This window comes from Ceratotherium simum, chromosome 35 (assembly GCF_057802395.1).
Source record: "Ceratotherium simum simum isolate JZ-2026a chromosome 35, ASM5780239v1, whole genome shotgun sequence".
Taxonomy (NCBI): Eukaryota; Metazoa; Chordata; class Mammalia; order Perissodactyla; family Rhinocerotidae; genus Ceratotherium; species Ceratotherium simum.
In genome coordinates this window covers 14,881,929-14,897,252 of record NC_141934.1, presented here as the reverse complement: position 1 = coordinate 14,897,252, position 15,324 = coordinate 14,881,929, and the positions used below count along the sequence as shown (strand labels likewise).

General features: G+C 43.8%; 1 protein-coding gene across 1 annotated transcript; it reads right to left on the bottom strand.

Annotated features, from left to right (window-relative positions):
• Window positions 1–597: 597 nt before the first annotated feature.
• Window positions 598–13,285, bottom strand: LOC101399817 (2'-5'-oligoadenylate synthase-like protein 2). Its single transcript, XM_004429895.3, has 6 exons — window positions 12,915–13,285; window positions 7,575–7,863; window positions 6,587–6,762; window positions 4,275–4,516; window positions 3,639–3,780; window positions 598–1,872 (listed from the first exon to the last, which is right to left on the bottom strand). Exons 1-6 carry the CDS (start codon window positions 13,110–13,112, stop codon window positions 1,378–1,380), a joined length of 1,542 nt encoding a protein of 513 aa, XP_004429952.1. The 5' UTR covers window positions 13,113–13,285; the 3' UTR covers window positions 598–1,377.
• Window positions 13,286–15,324: the final 2,039 nt, after the last annotated feature.

The following is a 15,324-nucleotide window of genomic DNA, read 5'->3' as shown; positions in this document are numbered from 1 at the left end:
AAGGCTCTTGGGGCAGGAAAGACATCCAACTCACTCTGATTCACTCACTGAGTGGCTGCTCATTCAGTTGAGGTCGATACGGGGGGAATTTGATAGAAAAAGGGGCAGACCTAACAACATCCGGCAGCTTCTCTCCCTGAGGCTTCTTGAGGATTTTTGATTCCGTCTCTTGCTATGTGTTTCTCCACTATCTGTGTGGAGGGTTCTCTCTTTACTAATGTGTGGACTTGGGTGGGGCTCTGACTTGGGCTGCCCAGTTCTGACTGCATTTCTGCATAGACATTCACCCTCATGTAACCCCTGTGCCTGGTCCCACCCTCCCAGGACTCAAAACCTGATAGGCTAAGTACAACCAATGGATGGATTCTTCTCTGGGTCAGCTGATCACTTTTGGTCCAATTAAGTTTGGATAGGGGGGCAAAGCTATTGGGTATGAACATGGTATAGGTCTACCACTCCAGCATGGCACTTGTAAGGGTGGGCGTGGGCATTTTCAAAGGATGAGACATGGCCTGGGGGGCATCCCAAACAATGTGGTCTCCAAAATGGCATTGGACTGAGACCCTCAAGAAGATAATAGTGAAGGATTCAAAGCCATTCCTTGGTTCATTCATTTATTCAACAAGCACATGCCAAGCATTTGTAACAGGCAGGCACTGTTCTAGATCATTTCTTGTCACAATTCTTGTCAAGTCTTATTAGACCAGGGAGACAGATGATCCAACAAAGGAACAGAATGAGGGTCCCAAGTGCTTTCACAGAAGTCTGAGCTGGGTGTATGGAGAGGGGAGGGGCAGAAGATGACTTGGTCAGCTGTATGGGGCTTATAGCAGTGGTTCTCAAACTTGAGTGTGCATCAGAATTACTTGGAAGGCTTGTTAAGACACAGATTGCTGAGTCCCACCACCCGAGAAGCTGACTCAGGTAAGTCTGGGATAATTGCTGAGAATTCTCATTTCTAAGAAGTTCCCAGGTGATGCTGATTCTGCTGATCTGGGGTCCACACTTTGAGAATCGATGACCTTGAGGTTTGAGTGTCGAAAGATGAAAACATGTGAGGAAAGGGTAGTTGACTCACCGTCATGGAGTTATGACCTGGCATTCAGTGTTCTGGAATTGCTAGCGTTTGGGCACCACATCTAGTGTGTTTTGAGAGTGGTGAGGAGAGATTGAGGGGTAAGCAAGGGCTAAATTGTCAAGGCCCCTGATGCCAAGCAAAGGAACTTGAACGTTATTCTGTAGGTAATAGGAGCCATTGGAGGATTTTAAGCAGGGGAGTGGAAGGTTCATATGCTTCAGAAGGAGCACAGTGGTCTGAGTAGAAAGAGGTGGGCTGGGAGGACAGGACCAGAGAAGTCTACATCATGAACTGCGTGATCATGGCATTCCTGGAGAACTGTGGCCTTTCCTAACGAGCATGATGGTGTCACAGTCCTCGATCTGCAGGTCTGAGAGGCTGCGATGATTCCAAAGCTTCCGACCCTGGAACCTTAGTATCTGATTCTCCACGTAAGGTCCTCCAGCCTCCTCAATCTTCTCTTTCAAGTCACGGATGGTGTCATCAGGGTCGATGGCATAAGTCTTGGTCTGGCCGCTGGAGTCCTTCACGAAGACCTGGATCTCAGGAGAGAAGGTCTCCAGCACCCAGACGCTCACTTTAGAGAAGATCCCGTAATCTGCCAGGGTCCGCCGGCTGCTGAGCAGTTGCCGATCTTCTCCTGGCTCCTGGAAGGAGAGACGCAACTGCCCGAAGAGGCCACATGTCTTCTTGATCTTTGTTTTCATCTTCCAGATGGGGTTGTAGGGATCCACTGAGAGTGTCCAGGACTCCTGCCGCATCTGTTTCACCATCACCTGGACATCCCTTGCTGGCTGGAAGGGAGGGGGGAGCAGATAAGGGTGCCTGGTTGTCACGGCTGTCTGTTGTCTCAAAATCCTCCCCCTTCTGGCTACTGACGATATAATTTATTGCCTACTGAGATACTTTTAAAAGTACAAGGAAGTGCTGTCAATAATTATCTCAGCCAACAGGCAAAAACCAAGATTGTCCCGGGTAAAGCAGAACATTTGGTCACGCCAGGACCATTGGGTCATCCTCTTTCCTCTGATTCACCCCAACCAGAGTGACAACTGGCAACAGCTCTCCAAATAACCACTCCTCCTATGTGGACCTATTCTGAGTCCCCACCTGTCACGTGGGGATAACATTAGCACCTACTCCATAGTCACATCATAGATAGGGCTGTTGTAGGTTAAATGATTTAACGTATGTCAGGCACTGGGACGTATGTTCAAGGATATTCACTGTAATAGCCAAAGTCTGAAAGCATCCTAAAAATCTATCTGTAGGGCACTGATTACATAAGTTAAGGTACTTTTATTCATTGGATTATGATATAGCTATTGATCCAGGATGACTTGATGTTCCCACTGGTCTAGGGCGGTCCTGGTGTATGCCCCTTGTCCTGGCATAATTAACATCATGCCGTTTCATGCTCACAAATATCCTGGTTTGAACCGTTATGTTATATGGTTATGCCTTTTAAGTCTATATGTGTGGATATGGAATTGTCTTGGAGATAATTTGAGTAAGTGAATGACCTAATAATTTAAGAAAATAAAAGTAAAAACTCAAAAAATAGGATGTACAGACACAGGCACGTGCTTGTGTGTGTGGCGTATCCACGGAAGGAGATGCAAGAAATTGACAAGTGGATGTCAGGGAGGAGGCAGAACTGAGAGACCGGGCATCAGGATGGGAGGGAGACTGACTTTAATCGTGTGCTTTTTTTCAACAGGTTGACTTGTTTTTTTTTTTTTTGCTATGAACGTGTGTTATCTTTTCACAAAACATAAAATAACAATAATAGTAATCATGGGGAGGGGTCTTGGCAAGAGTTGGAAGACTGTTCCGTGAATCTTGCCTCCGAGGAGCCCCCAGTCTGCTGGACATTCCAGCCAATGGGACTTGGCTGAGTAGTGGGTCCCTCTGGTGCGTTAGTTATCTACCTTGCTGCAGGGTCGCCTGGGGCCAGACTGAGAATTTCCCTGCAGGAAATGGAATGTGGGACTGGTGATGAGTTTTCTCTGAGAGCAGCAGGTTGGGAAAATCAGATTTCTCAGTGAGCTCGTAGCAGAGTCCTGGTCTTTGAACTCTGGATTTCTGTGTAGTGTTCAGATCCAGGACAGCTGTGATCCGTGTGGGAAAAGCTGTGTGCAGGGGGCCCTGTGGTGGGGGTTGCTGACTGGAGTGGTATCCTTTGTTCCTCACTGATCGTTTTTAGACACATCTATTAAATCTCTTGTTTTAAGAGCAAGAAGTTGAGCTTTCAACAACCCCATCATAGAGGAAACGTTACCCCACAGGATGGTTGTATACGAGTTGATTCTTTGACTGTATCTGTCAAATGGCTACAGAGTAGGGCAGAAATTGCCTGCCCATTATACAGATGAAAGAACTGAGGCCCAGATGCATCAGAAGGGGAAGAAATGCACACCTCATTGGCTGGGACATCTCCATGGGAGGTGTTGCCTGTCCTAGGGACTTATAGGTGCTGCGGCAGGAGTGGGGAAGATTCATGGGGGGTTGAAGTGAGGTCATCACTGAGTCATGACTGTGGGGTGGGGAAGGGTTGTACCTGTACATGCCAGCCTTGGCTGGGGTCTTCAGTCCAGCAGCAAGCCTGCCTCAGGCAGTAAATGGCTTCCTTAGCCACCAGGTCCCACCTCCTTTCCCTTCCCAGGTTGTTGGTGGGATCAGCTGGGTCCAGGATAACAGGCCTGGGAGAGAGGAGGGGGGAGGTTCTCCATCACACCCAGAACTCTGGACTCTGTCGCTCAGGTCTGTGGGATTGTGCATACCTCTGTGTAGGAAGGCCTCCCTGTAAGCTGAAGCTCTTGGTTCAGGATTGGAGGTGTAACCTAAGCTGGCTCAATCAGAATGAATCTCAGGGATTCTGCTTGGAATGCTAGGGTGAAATGGCTCTCCCTCTTGTACTAGAAGGTATGAGTCCAGATGAGAAGCCTGGAACTGATGCAGCCATGAAGGAGTTAGCCTGAATTCAAAGGTAAAAGCTTGGGAAGGGCAGAGCTGAGCAATTCATGGATGAGACTCTGATGACATAGCAAACATCTGGATCACACCATACCTGAAACTTCATCTATCTTTGGACTCCTCAGTTACAAAAGCGAATAAATTCCCTTTATTTTAAAAACAGTATGAGTTGGGTTTTCTATTACCTTGCATCTGAAGGTAATGCAACCAACACACTCACCTGCGTTCCTTCAACTGTTTTTTGATAAAGATTCTGACAACCTCATTTTTGAAATCATAGTACTTGGTCCAATATATGCAGATGTCTTCATAATTTCTGAGGAGTTTCATCACAGCTATAAACCCTTCATCCAGGTTGAAATTCTCATTTTCGTTTGTACCCATTTCCCAGGCGTAGATAGTCAGTAACTCCAATGCATATTTTGGGGGCAATGCTGCTTTTCGATATTTACGTTTCAAGTACTGGAGGGGGGAAGAGAGAGAGAAAGAGAGAGAGAATAAGAGATTGTTACCGTGGGAATTGGGAACTTCCAGGTCTCTTTTTCCAGGGCCCAGTATTACTTCGTTTCCATCTGTATTATGTGGCATATCTGTGAAATCTGACGTGGGCCCAGCAGCTTGGGGTCAAGATGAACTATGTCCTGGGGCCATCAAAATTCCAACAGAAGAGGAAGTTGGGGCCTCTTGTGGACCTTCTGGTCGTCAACAATTGTGTTATTCAGTTGGAATGGGAGAGGCAATATAATATAGTGAATATAGGACATAATTGAAGAAAACTAAAACACACAGACATACCGAAAACATGAAACAAAATCAGAACAAACTGAAAGATGAAGGAGAAAGACTAATAATACGAAATTTTCAATTCTTCAAAAATTAATTTAGAAACTTACTGCAATTTCAGTTAGAATCCCAGTGGTGTTTTTAAGGGGATAAAATGATCTTAAGATTCATATAGAGGAATAAATGCCTAGGAAATCCAAGAAAATTATGAAAAAGAAAAATAGAGAGATTGGTATTTGTCTTTTCAGACATGTCATATAAGGGCAGTTGTAACAAAAACAGTATGTGTTTTGGTGTCAGAATAAACAACACTCAAGTGTAACAGAACAGATAGCTCAGAATTAGCTCCCAGTAGATATAAGAATTTAATAATTGACAAGAGTGGTATTTCAGTTCAGTGGGAAAAAGATGCATAATCCATTAAATGATGTTGGCACAACTTGTTAGCCATTTGGAAGAAATTAAAGATGATCCCACTGTCACACCAAATACCAAAATAAATTACAAATGGAGTTAAAATACATATTAAATATATTAGAAGAAAAGTTAAGAGACCACATATATATATGTGGGTAAGATAGGAAACCTATAATCTATAAAAGTCAGACATATTTGCTTATCTTAAAAATTAGAAAATTTAAAAATTAGAATTAATTATGTCAAAGATACTATAATTAAAGTTGATAGATGAGTGACATATTGGTAAAAATATTTGCAACACATGAAAAATTACGGTAAGTACCTACAATTTGCAAAGAGGTTTTACAACCGATAAGAAAAAGATAAAAAACCCAATGGAAAAATATGCAAAATACATTATTAGGTAACTCCCACAAGTTCAAGTCCAAAGGTCAATAAGCAAATGTATTTTTTTTAAAGGGGGGACTACCAAGAGGATGCATGATCTGACTCCACTGACGTAACCTCTGTGTGGGAGGTGTGTTATAAAATATAAAGAGAGGCACGAAGGAACAGTCCCTAAAAATGTTATTGATTTTATCTCAGAGATTTTGTGTGAATTTTACCTTCTTTCTTATGCTTTTTTCTTGCATTACTTGAATTTTTGATAATGAGCCCAATGTAATATTCAAATAATCAGCAAAAAGAACTATGATTACGAAAATTATTTAGTGTTATTGATTAAGGGCACACATTCTAGAGTCAGACACTTTTGTGTTTAAATCTGAGCCCCACTTTAGCTTTTGAGCCTCTATTTTCTCATCTCCATTTCTCATCTCCAAAGTGGGGCTAATGAATAATATGCACATGACAGAACTGTTGGAAAGACTAAATGAGAAAAGATATGCAGGGCACTTAGTCTAGATCACGGAACATAATTAACACTCAATAAATGGTAGCTTAATTATTATTGTTGCTGTTGTTATTATTAGGTGAAATGCCTGAGGTCTGAAGCCTGTGGAAAATCATGTTTGTGCACGTCAAGAACCATTTAATTGCCCTTGACGAATATGTCATTGGAACCAGGAGGCTATGACCAGGACATTAGGCTTCAGAAGTGAACAGAATATGGCAAGAACAGACAAAGGCCACAACAATAATGCAAAACATTGTCCAGTGCTCTGTAGTTTACAAATAACTTCCAATTATACTATTCCACGTACATTATTGAACCTGCTCCCCATTCTGAGAGTTAGGTTGTTTCTGTTTTTTCTCTTTAAAAAAAATGCTAGGAGGCGCCCGCCCTCCCTCTAGTTCCCGCATCTCCCAGCCTGGCACCCAGCCCCGTACCTTCAGGTACCAGTGCTTCACCAGCCGCAGCAGGCTCTTCAGCTTAGCAGGACGACTTTTCACAAAGTGCCTCTGCAACTCCGTAAAGCTTGGTGAGAACTCCCCAGGGCAGCCGTAGGTGGTTATCAAGTTTTCATAGATTTCCGGTGGTGGTTTAGAGTCCGGGCAAAAATTTCCTGGGAGAGAAAGTTACCTGGTCAGGAAAATCCACCCTTTCAGGTGAGGAAGATGGGAAAAGGACTACTGTGTGTAGAGTGGGCATAACTTATCTCATGCAATCCTCACTACAGCATTATTTTCCCATTTTACAACTAAATAAGTGGAGGCCTCAACAGTTTGGTAGCCCCCTCCCCCCCAAATCACATAGATTTTAAATAACTTGCATTGACCAAAGACTTACCATGTGTCAGCCCTGGGCTAAGCTCATGGAATCCTCAGAACAGCTCCATTAGGTAGGTAAAATTAAGTGGAATCATAGGAAATTGCCATTTTTTGTGGGTCAAACATTGTCAAATATTGTCAATTTCCTATGGTTCAGCCTGATATTATTATCCCATTTAACAGGTTGGAACATTGAGTCTTGGAGGCGTTAGGTAGCTTGCCCAAGGTCACACAATTAGTAAGTCTTGGATCCAAAATTTGAAGACATTAAGAGCCCTGCTTTTAAAATGATTCCAATCCAGTTCTAACCCCAAAGACCTTGAAGGGCTTGCATGCCTTGGTGTTTCCCAGAGGGTCAGAGAAGAATCTTCTCTTTGGGTTAGGTGGGAATCCATTATCTGGGATTCCTCTCAGCAGTGGGACATGGCAACACAGGCATTTATGGAAGAACTTAATCTTCAAGGTATAGTTCCAGGCCCATACCCCCCAAAAAGAGCAAACACCACTCTCTCCCCATTGGTTTCTACTTTCCCAAACCTCCCCCAAGGCCAGATTGGTGAAGGGCCCCTGACTCGTTTCTCTGGACCTGACCCATCACTGTCTTTACTCAGAGCATCGAAAGCGGGGAGCACATCCACTCCAATGATTTCACTGCTCTTCCTGGCCTGGACCTGGAAGGACAGGGAGCGGGGGACCCTGGTCGTCTCTCTCTGCTGGGCCAGGGTGATGTTGTAGGCCAGGCTCCTGCTACAGTGAGTCAATTTGTCCTCGATGAGGCTGATGATGACTCCACGGAGCTGTGCCTGGTCTTGGAAGCTGGAGAAGCAGTTCAGGAACAGGACTAAATCCACATCGGAGCTGTGGTTCAGCGTCGTCCCCTTCCCAGAGGAGCCACCCTGGGGAGGACATCAATGTTGAGCTTCACTTCCCCTGAGGCATGATTTTGAAGTGAGGAATGAAGTCAGAGGCACCCATGTTAGGCTGTTTACACAGATCCGAAGAGGAGCCCTTGGTCTCCATCATACATGGTGGCCTTTGCTGTGGCTCTTACCACATCTTTTCATTCATTAGAAAAATTAAGTACATGGTAAATAATTCAAAGGATATAAATGAAATGTAAAACTCCATTGCACCCCAGGCCTTAACCCCCTGCTCCAGAGGCAACCACAGTTACCAGCTTCTTATATATTATTCAGCAAATGTTCAATGCCTAGACCTATGCTATCCAACATGGTAGCCAAGAACCACATGTGGCTATTTAAATTTAAATTAGTTAAAGTAAAATGAAATTAAAAATTCAATTCTTCAGTCACACCAGCCTAATTTCTTTTTTTTTTTAATTTTATTTATTTATTTATTTTTCTCCCAAAGCCCCAGTAGATAGTTGTATGTCATAGTTGCACATCCTTCTAGTTGCTGTATGGGGGACGCCGCCTCAGCATGGCCGGAGAAGTGGTGCGTAGGTGCGCACCCGGATACGAACCCTGGCCGCCAGTAGCGGAGCCCACGAACTTAACCGCTAAGCCATGGGGCCGGCCCACACTAGCCTAATTTCAAATGCTCAATAGCCACCCACAGATAGTGATGATATGTTGGATAACACATATATAGAACATTTCCATCATTGTAGAAAGTTCTATTGGATAGCTCTGGCCTAGACAAACATACTTTTGTGTACACATTTTGTACATGTATTTTGTGTGTGTATGCATGTGTGTGTGTATGCACAAGTATATTTTTTAGACGTGTGTGTGTGTGTGTGTGTGTGTGTCTGTGTGCAGGGATACTGGAAATTCTAGTTCAGAGGTAGCATAAATGTTTATGGAAGGAGGCCCAGCTGTAGCCTTGACAGGCGCATCACAAATCTTTCCCCCTGGATACAAAACAAGCAGGAAAGGGAATTCGGAGGTCTTGAATAAAGATCCCAGGAGGATTAAAATCTAGGTAGAGGGGCCGGCCCCGTGGCTTAGCAGTTGAGTGCGCGGGCTCCGCTGCTGGCGGCCCGGGTTCGGATCCTGGGCGCACACCGACACACCGCTTCTCTGGCCATGCTGAGGCCGCGTCCCACATACAGCAACTAGACGGATGTGCAACTATGACATACAACTATCTACTGGGGTTTTGGGTGGGGGGGGAAAGGAGGGGCTTGGCAATAGATGTTGGCTTGGAGTCGTTCTTCCTCAGCAAAAAATGGATGAGGATTGGCATGGATGTTGGCTCAGGGCTGATCTTCCTCACACACAAAAAAATAAATAAATAAAATCTAGGTAGAGTGATCATGGAGTCCTGGGAGGGGGTCTGAGGAGGGAAAGTCCTGGCTGCCCTTAGTCCATTTGCAAATGATCTTCCTCTGGCTTTGTCCTCTCCACCTGTGCATTTTGATCTTTTTACATTTTTTTGCCCACTTAGCACTGATGCAATTCCAGACATTGAACTAGAAAACTACAAGTTATATTTGGTCAAAAGAAGCCTCAATAAGAGAAGCAGAAAATGTTTCCTCTTCCTCCGAAGTGTAGAAATCCAGCCACTTTCCTGGGACAGGAAATGGTCCTGGCAAGTGTCATTTTTAAAGACACCTAAATTTCAGTGGTTGTTGCTGTACCTGTGAAATTACCTTCAACCTCTAAATCCTGGGAGTTCTGATGGGCTGTCTCTGCTCCTTGTCCGGGTGAACGACACTAAAATGAACACGTCCTCTGCAGAAGGGGGACTTGAGGGTAGCCTGGGTGGGGGGAGGGGGCTGGCCCTTCTCCTTTCTCCCACATACAATAAGCTAATTTTTATTTTGAAATAATTATAGATTCATAGCAAGTTGTCAAGATAGTCTAGAGAAGTCTGGTGTGCCCCCTACCCAGTTTCCTCCCAATGGTCACATCTTACATGAATATCGTAGAACACCAAAACAGGAAATCGACATCGTTACAATGCATGTGTTTAGTTCTATGCCATTTTATCACGTGTGGATTCCTGTAATCACCACTGAAATCAAGATACAGAACTATTCCATTCCACTTCCTCACTCAGCTCCTTTACAGTCACATCCACTTCTCTCCCCTCCGCCATCCCTGAACACTGGAAGAACCACAAATCTGTTTTCCATCTCTATTATCTTGTCATTTCGAGAATTCTGTTAATGGAATCATATGGTATGTGATCTTTCAAAATTGGCTGTTTTTTCCACTCAGCACAATGCTTTTGATATCCATCCATGTTGTTGCATGTATTAATAGTTTGCTCCACTACAATCACCTTTGTGAGAGCTTGTTATTCAACGGTTGACTTCAGCCCCCAACCTGCCTGCTATTGTTAACTTTTCAGAGTGCTCAAGCACTTGCTTTTTCATGTCTGCCCAGAGTTTTAGTTGTAATTTGTGAGAGAGAGAGTTTGTAAGAGCCTGACTCCATCTTGGCCAGTACCAGAAATTTACAATCTCTTTAAAAATAAATGTATTTATGAGTATATATGAAAGAAAATGTTTTCTAGTTATTTATAAACATATAAAATGTAATCATAGTATACTAAAATGTTAATAGTGCTTATCTATGCTGAGTAAGGTCATTCATTTTGTAATTTGTTGGTATTTTCCTATATTTTTGTGATTAAATGTATTAATCATGTAATTGAAAAAATCGTGACGCAATTTTGACCTCAGATTCCTATGTAACATCAATTTTGGTGTTGGTTTGGCATTGGCATTTTTTTTGTGTGTGTGTGAGGAAGATCAGCCCTGAGCTAACATCTGATGCCAATCCTCCTCTTTTTTCTGAGGAAGACTGGCCCTGAGCTAACATCCGTGCCCATCTTCCTCTACGTTATATGGGACGCCGCTGCAGCATGGCCTGACAAGCGGTGCGTCGGTGCTCGCCTGGGATCTGAACCGGCGAACCCTGGGCCGCCGCAGCAGAGCGCGCGCACTTAACCACTTGCGCCACTGGGCTGGGCATTGGCATTTCTTGATTTGAGGAAACAGAATTAGTAGAAAAAGGAAGAATATGGGCGGATGGCAGTGATCAAGCACAGCAATGGGTGTCTTTGCAAAAGTTACTAGTGGTCCCAGAAGACTCTCTAAGCCATTCATGGTAGGAAATCAGTACATCTAGAAAAATACAGCATTCGCACCACAATATAGATGGATGAAACCAGGAAAACTAGATTCATCTCAGAAAATTTACGGCTTAATAAGGTCAAGAAAGGCAGAGAGGAAAGAAATGTTGAATTACGCGCAATGTGCAATGGTACGTACCCTCTTTCTTCCTCCTAATATAGAAACGGAAATGTAATGAACATGTGTCCTTTTTGCTATTATTTGTTTACCAATGTTTATCCAAGTAGGATGTTTAACTCCATAAATGCTTTGTTCTAGGCTGCTCAAAATAGTTGGAGATGGTTATTATAGAGATGTGGAGACTTCCGGAAACAGAGATCATTGAGAGAACAAGAAGAAGGGAAAATAACTTTTTCTTCTTCTACAGACAAATAGTCTCCACTTGACACATACTTGTAAAGGTGAGAATGGGAACTTCAAGAGATGGGTATTTGGAGTTAACATAAATGACATGTCTCCAATGGAAACACAGCACATTCAAATCCATAGAAGAGCTTTATTTAGAACATATATTAAAATACTTCAGCACTTTCAAACCCATCCTTCTGAGAATATGCATCCCATTTCTGGTTCTTATGGGGATTTCTTTTTTGATTTTAGGTCCTGAAAGCAAAGATACTGATGCAGCTCTAGAGCAGAAAGCAGGAGTTGCAAATTTCTCCAGGAAATTGAGATATGTAGAAGAGTCAGAGCTCAGAAGTGCAAAGCTGTTATCTTTTTAAGCAACTACAGGAGCTTGAGTTTCTTTAATTTCTGTTTGGAAGCTCACGGTTTGCTAATAACACCTGAATCGTTGGTTTCAACTCTCTATTTCAAGATTCTTTAAAGCCGCATATCCTTTTCAGTCTTACCCTCTGCAGCCATTACCACCCCGGGGGGGTACAGCCTGATTTACTTAAGTTAATGTTAGATGTCTTTCATTCTAGCAAAATCTAGACTTATGGTCAAGATACTTTTGATTTAGGGTGATATGTTAAAAGTTGAATTACAATTCAGTACTTTCCCAGGAGAAATCATGCTATAAATGGGTGATGAATTATTTGGTCAGCCCCTAAAAATCCACTTAACCCATGAAGTACTCTCTGGTATTGAATAATTGCTAGTTTCTAATATAACCATATAATCTAGCATCATTTTAGAAGAAAAATATAGGAGATTATCTTTATGACTTTGGGGGTAAAGTAGGTTTTGTGAAAATTAATAAACGGAAACCTCATTTAAAATGGAGTTGGGAGGCCAGAAGAGGAAGCCTTCAGGCACAACATAGAGATCAACAGAAAGAAGCCCTCCACAGGAAGAAACCTTCAATTACAGAACGGACAGGCAGAGATGTACATTGTATCCCCAACAAGAAATCGATTGCTCCAGTAACTCAGCCAATGAGAAACCCTCACTGCCGTGAACTCTCAATTTCCACCAATGGACTTTTGTTCAAAACAACCCCTCCCAACTTCTTCCTTTTTCTCTCTATAACAGTTCTCCTCCTTTGCTTACTGGACTTGTCTATGGCTTTTGCTATAACTGGCTTGTCCCGAATTGCAATTCCTTTGCTATTCCCGAATAACTCATGTTGCTTGTAAAATGACTGGCTGTTTTATTTTTAGGTCGACAGTTTTTTCAAACAAGAAACAAAAGCATAAATTGTATAGAGACCTGTTACCCACATTCCACCTGCCTCCCTGGCACTCAGAGAGCTGGATTCCAAATAATTATAAAATATGATGAATACAGATTAAAGAGGAGATTGAAACTCGGAGAGATGAAATGACCCCTCCCCCAAGGTCACACAGTCCCACAGCATCAGAGCTGCCATTCGAAGCCCCAGCGTTCCCATGTGCCCACCTTCACCACCTTCAGCACCCTGACTTCTTGGTCTCCAACCAGCTCATCCCGGAAGCAATGATTCCTCAAGAACCGCTCGCTTCTCTGCCAGGCATCCTGCACTTCTTCCTTCCATTCCGGGTGGGGCTGAAGGCTCTGCTCCACGAAGGCATCCAGCCTGTCTGCAGGGGTCTCATACAGGTCCTGGGAGGGCTCCATCTCTGCCGGACCGGGCTGCCTCTCGGAATAAATCCTCTCTGCTTCTGCCCACCTATTGAGGGGCTGGCGTTTCTCCAGCAGGCTGAAGGACTCGAGAGCACCTTCCACCCCTCTCCGGGCTCCCTTAAGCTCAGATGCCAGCTCTCCTGCAAGCTCCTCCCTGCTTTCTTGATGTTTGGAAACGGAAACCGAGTTTGGTGAGCTGTAACTTTCTCTTTCGATTTCAGGCTGCCAGGCAAAATGGTTGGAGGATGGAGCCAAGCGCCCCCTTGAGATTGCTCACAGACTCTCAGTCTGGGCATTTCCCAGTGTCCTGGAGCTGGTCTCCCCCTAAGCCCCATTACCTGCGTCCTGGAGAGGAGACCTCGACCTCTATTGGAACCGACCGCGTCTGCCCCTGGGGTCGGGAGGTGCTGATGCCTGAGTGAGGGGATTTGATGAGAAAAACAACTATTTTGAGTTGCTGTCTAGGCATTTTACAGCATGACGACGCTGCTCACGCCCAGAGTCTGGACGTTTAGACAATGACTTGAGTTTAGGATTCCCGCCATAAGTTCCCTCTTTGCTTTTCCCAGAGCACCTTTTAGAACACCACTTGGAGTTGAGCCCGCAAAAAGTTAGTGACCTCCGCCCCAACCACCTTATGAGTAGTAGGCGCTCGCTACCCTGCTGTCTATCTCCTGCTCCCTCAGACCGCCCTTTCCCTGGCTCATTGCGCATTCCACCACCTTCCATCTTCTGCGACCTGTAAGTAATAAATCTTGAGACTTTATTTCCTTCGTGTGGGTGTATTGAAACTTAGCTTTCAATCAAAATGACCCTGGGCTTTTCCCTTACCCAAAGTGGGAGCCCAGATACTGAGGGAGCTCCCCGCTAACCCCGCGTGGGTGGGTTGTGCATCCTCATTCAGCAGGTCATTTTCTGCATATTCTTAATTTAATACACCGGCTTCTCAACACGGGGAGGTAGGGGGTTTGGGCTGAGCCTGAGGGGTCCTGGGGCTTGGGATTGACCTAGCTCTTCCTTTTTTAAGAGCAAAGGCAAGCACAACTTTTATTTGTTGTTTCATTCCTTGTATTTAGGTGAGCTGCTTCCTCATCCTCAAGAACCGGTAGGAAAGAGAAAGTTTTAAAAAGTTTTCTTCCGCAGGGGTTGATTTTGAAGAGCAAAGAACAGTTTGGGAAAGACACAATGGCCTTAAAATATCTCAATGAATGCGAGTTTTGGAGGCCTAAAGAGGTGACCCTATGAAATCAGTAGAGCAAGTGGCAGAGACATTGAACTCAGATTTAGCAATTATTCCTAGAAAGAGGGCCTTACATTTGCATATATGGGTGGTGGTGTACACAAGTGGGTTTTTTTTTTTCGGTGAGGAAGATTGGCTCTGAGCTAACCTCTGTGCCCATCTTCCTCCATTTTGTATGTAGGACGCTGCCACAGCATGGCTTGATGAACGGTGCAAGGGTCCACACCTGGGATTCGAACCTGTGAACCCTGGGCTGCAAAAACAGAACATGTGAACCTAACCACTACGCTACCAGGCCAGCCCCTACACAAGTGTTTTAACAATCGTTTTGAATAGAAATCTCACACTGACATTGTGAAGGTCACAAACATACACCTACAGGATGCATTTTTTAAATGTCCTAATGCCACACGAATGGATCACCGTGATTTGTCAAGAATGTCAAGATTCGAAAAGGCCTGCCTCTCATTCTGCTTGATGGAAGAGAAGGTGCTGGAACCTGGGAAACTGGCTTAGAAGACTCAAAAACTGCCTTGGAGATGAGAAAAACACTGATGTTGGAGATGCCTGTGAAGAGTTGGAGTAAAAAAAAGTTTTTGAGCTGTGAAAGTGGGAAAGAGAAAAACTTATCGATTACTCATATAACATACGTAAATATGTAGTTGTATCTAAACAAATAAATTAAATATTATAAGTGCATGTTTCATTTCTCTAAAGTTTATAAAAGCAGGACAACTCCGCCAAATTTTCATTTTCTCACTGGGAAATATTTATCAGTCCTTTGGAAAAATAGACTTAGATTTGGGATCACCTTGTATTGGGGCATTTTTGGTGTGTGTGTGGACATATATTCATATTTTTAAAATTGAGACATCTTATATATACCCTTAATACGTTGCTGCAACGTTTTGACAATTTTCCTTTCTCCTCTGCTAGGTGGTGCTCTATACCTACCTTAAACAGCCA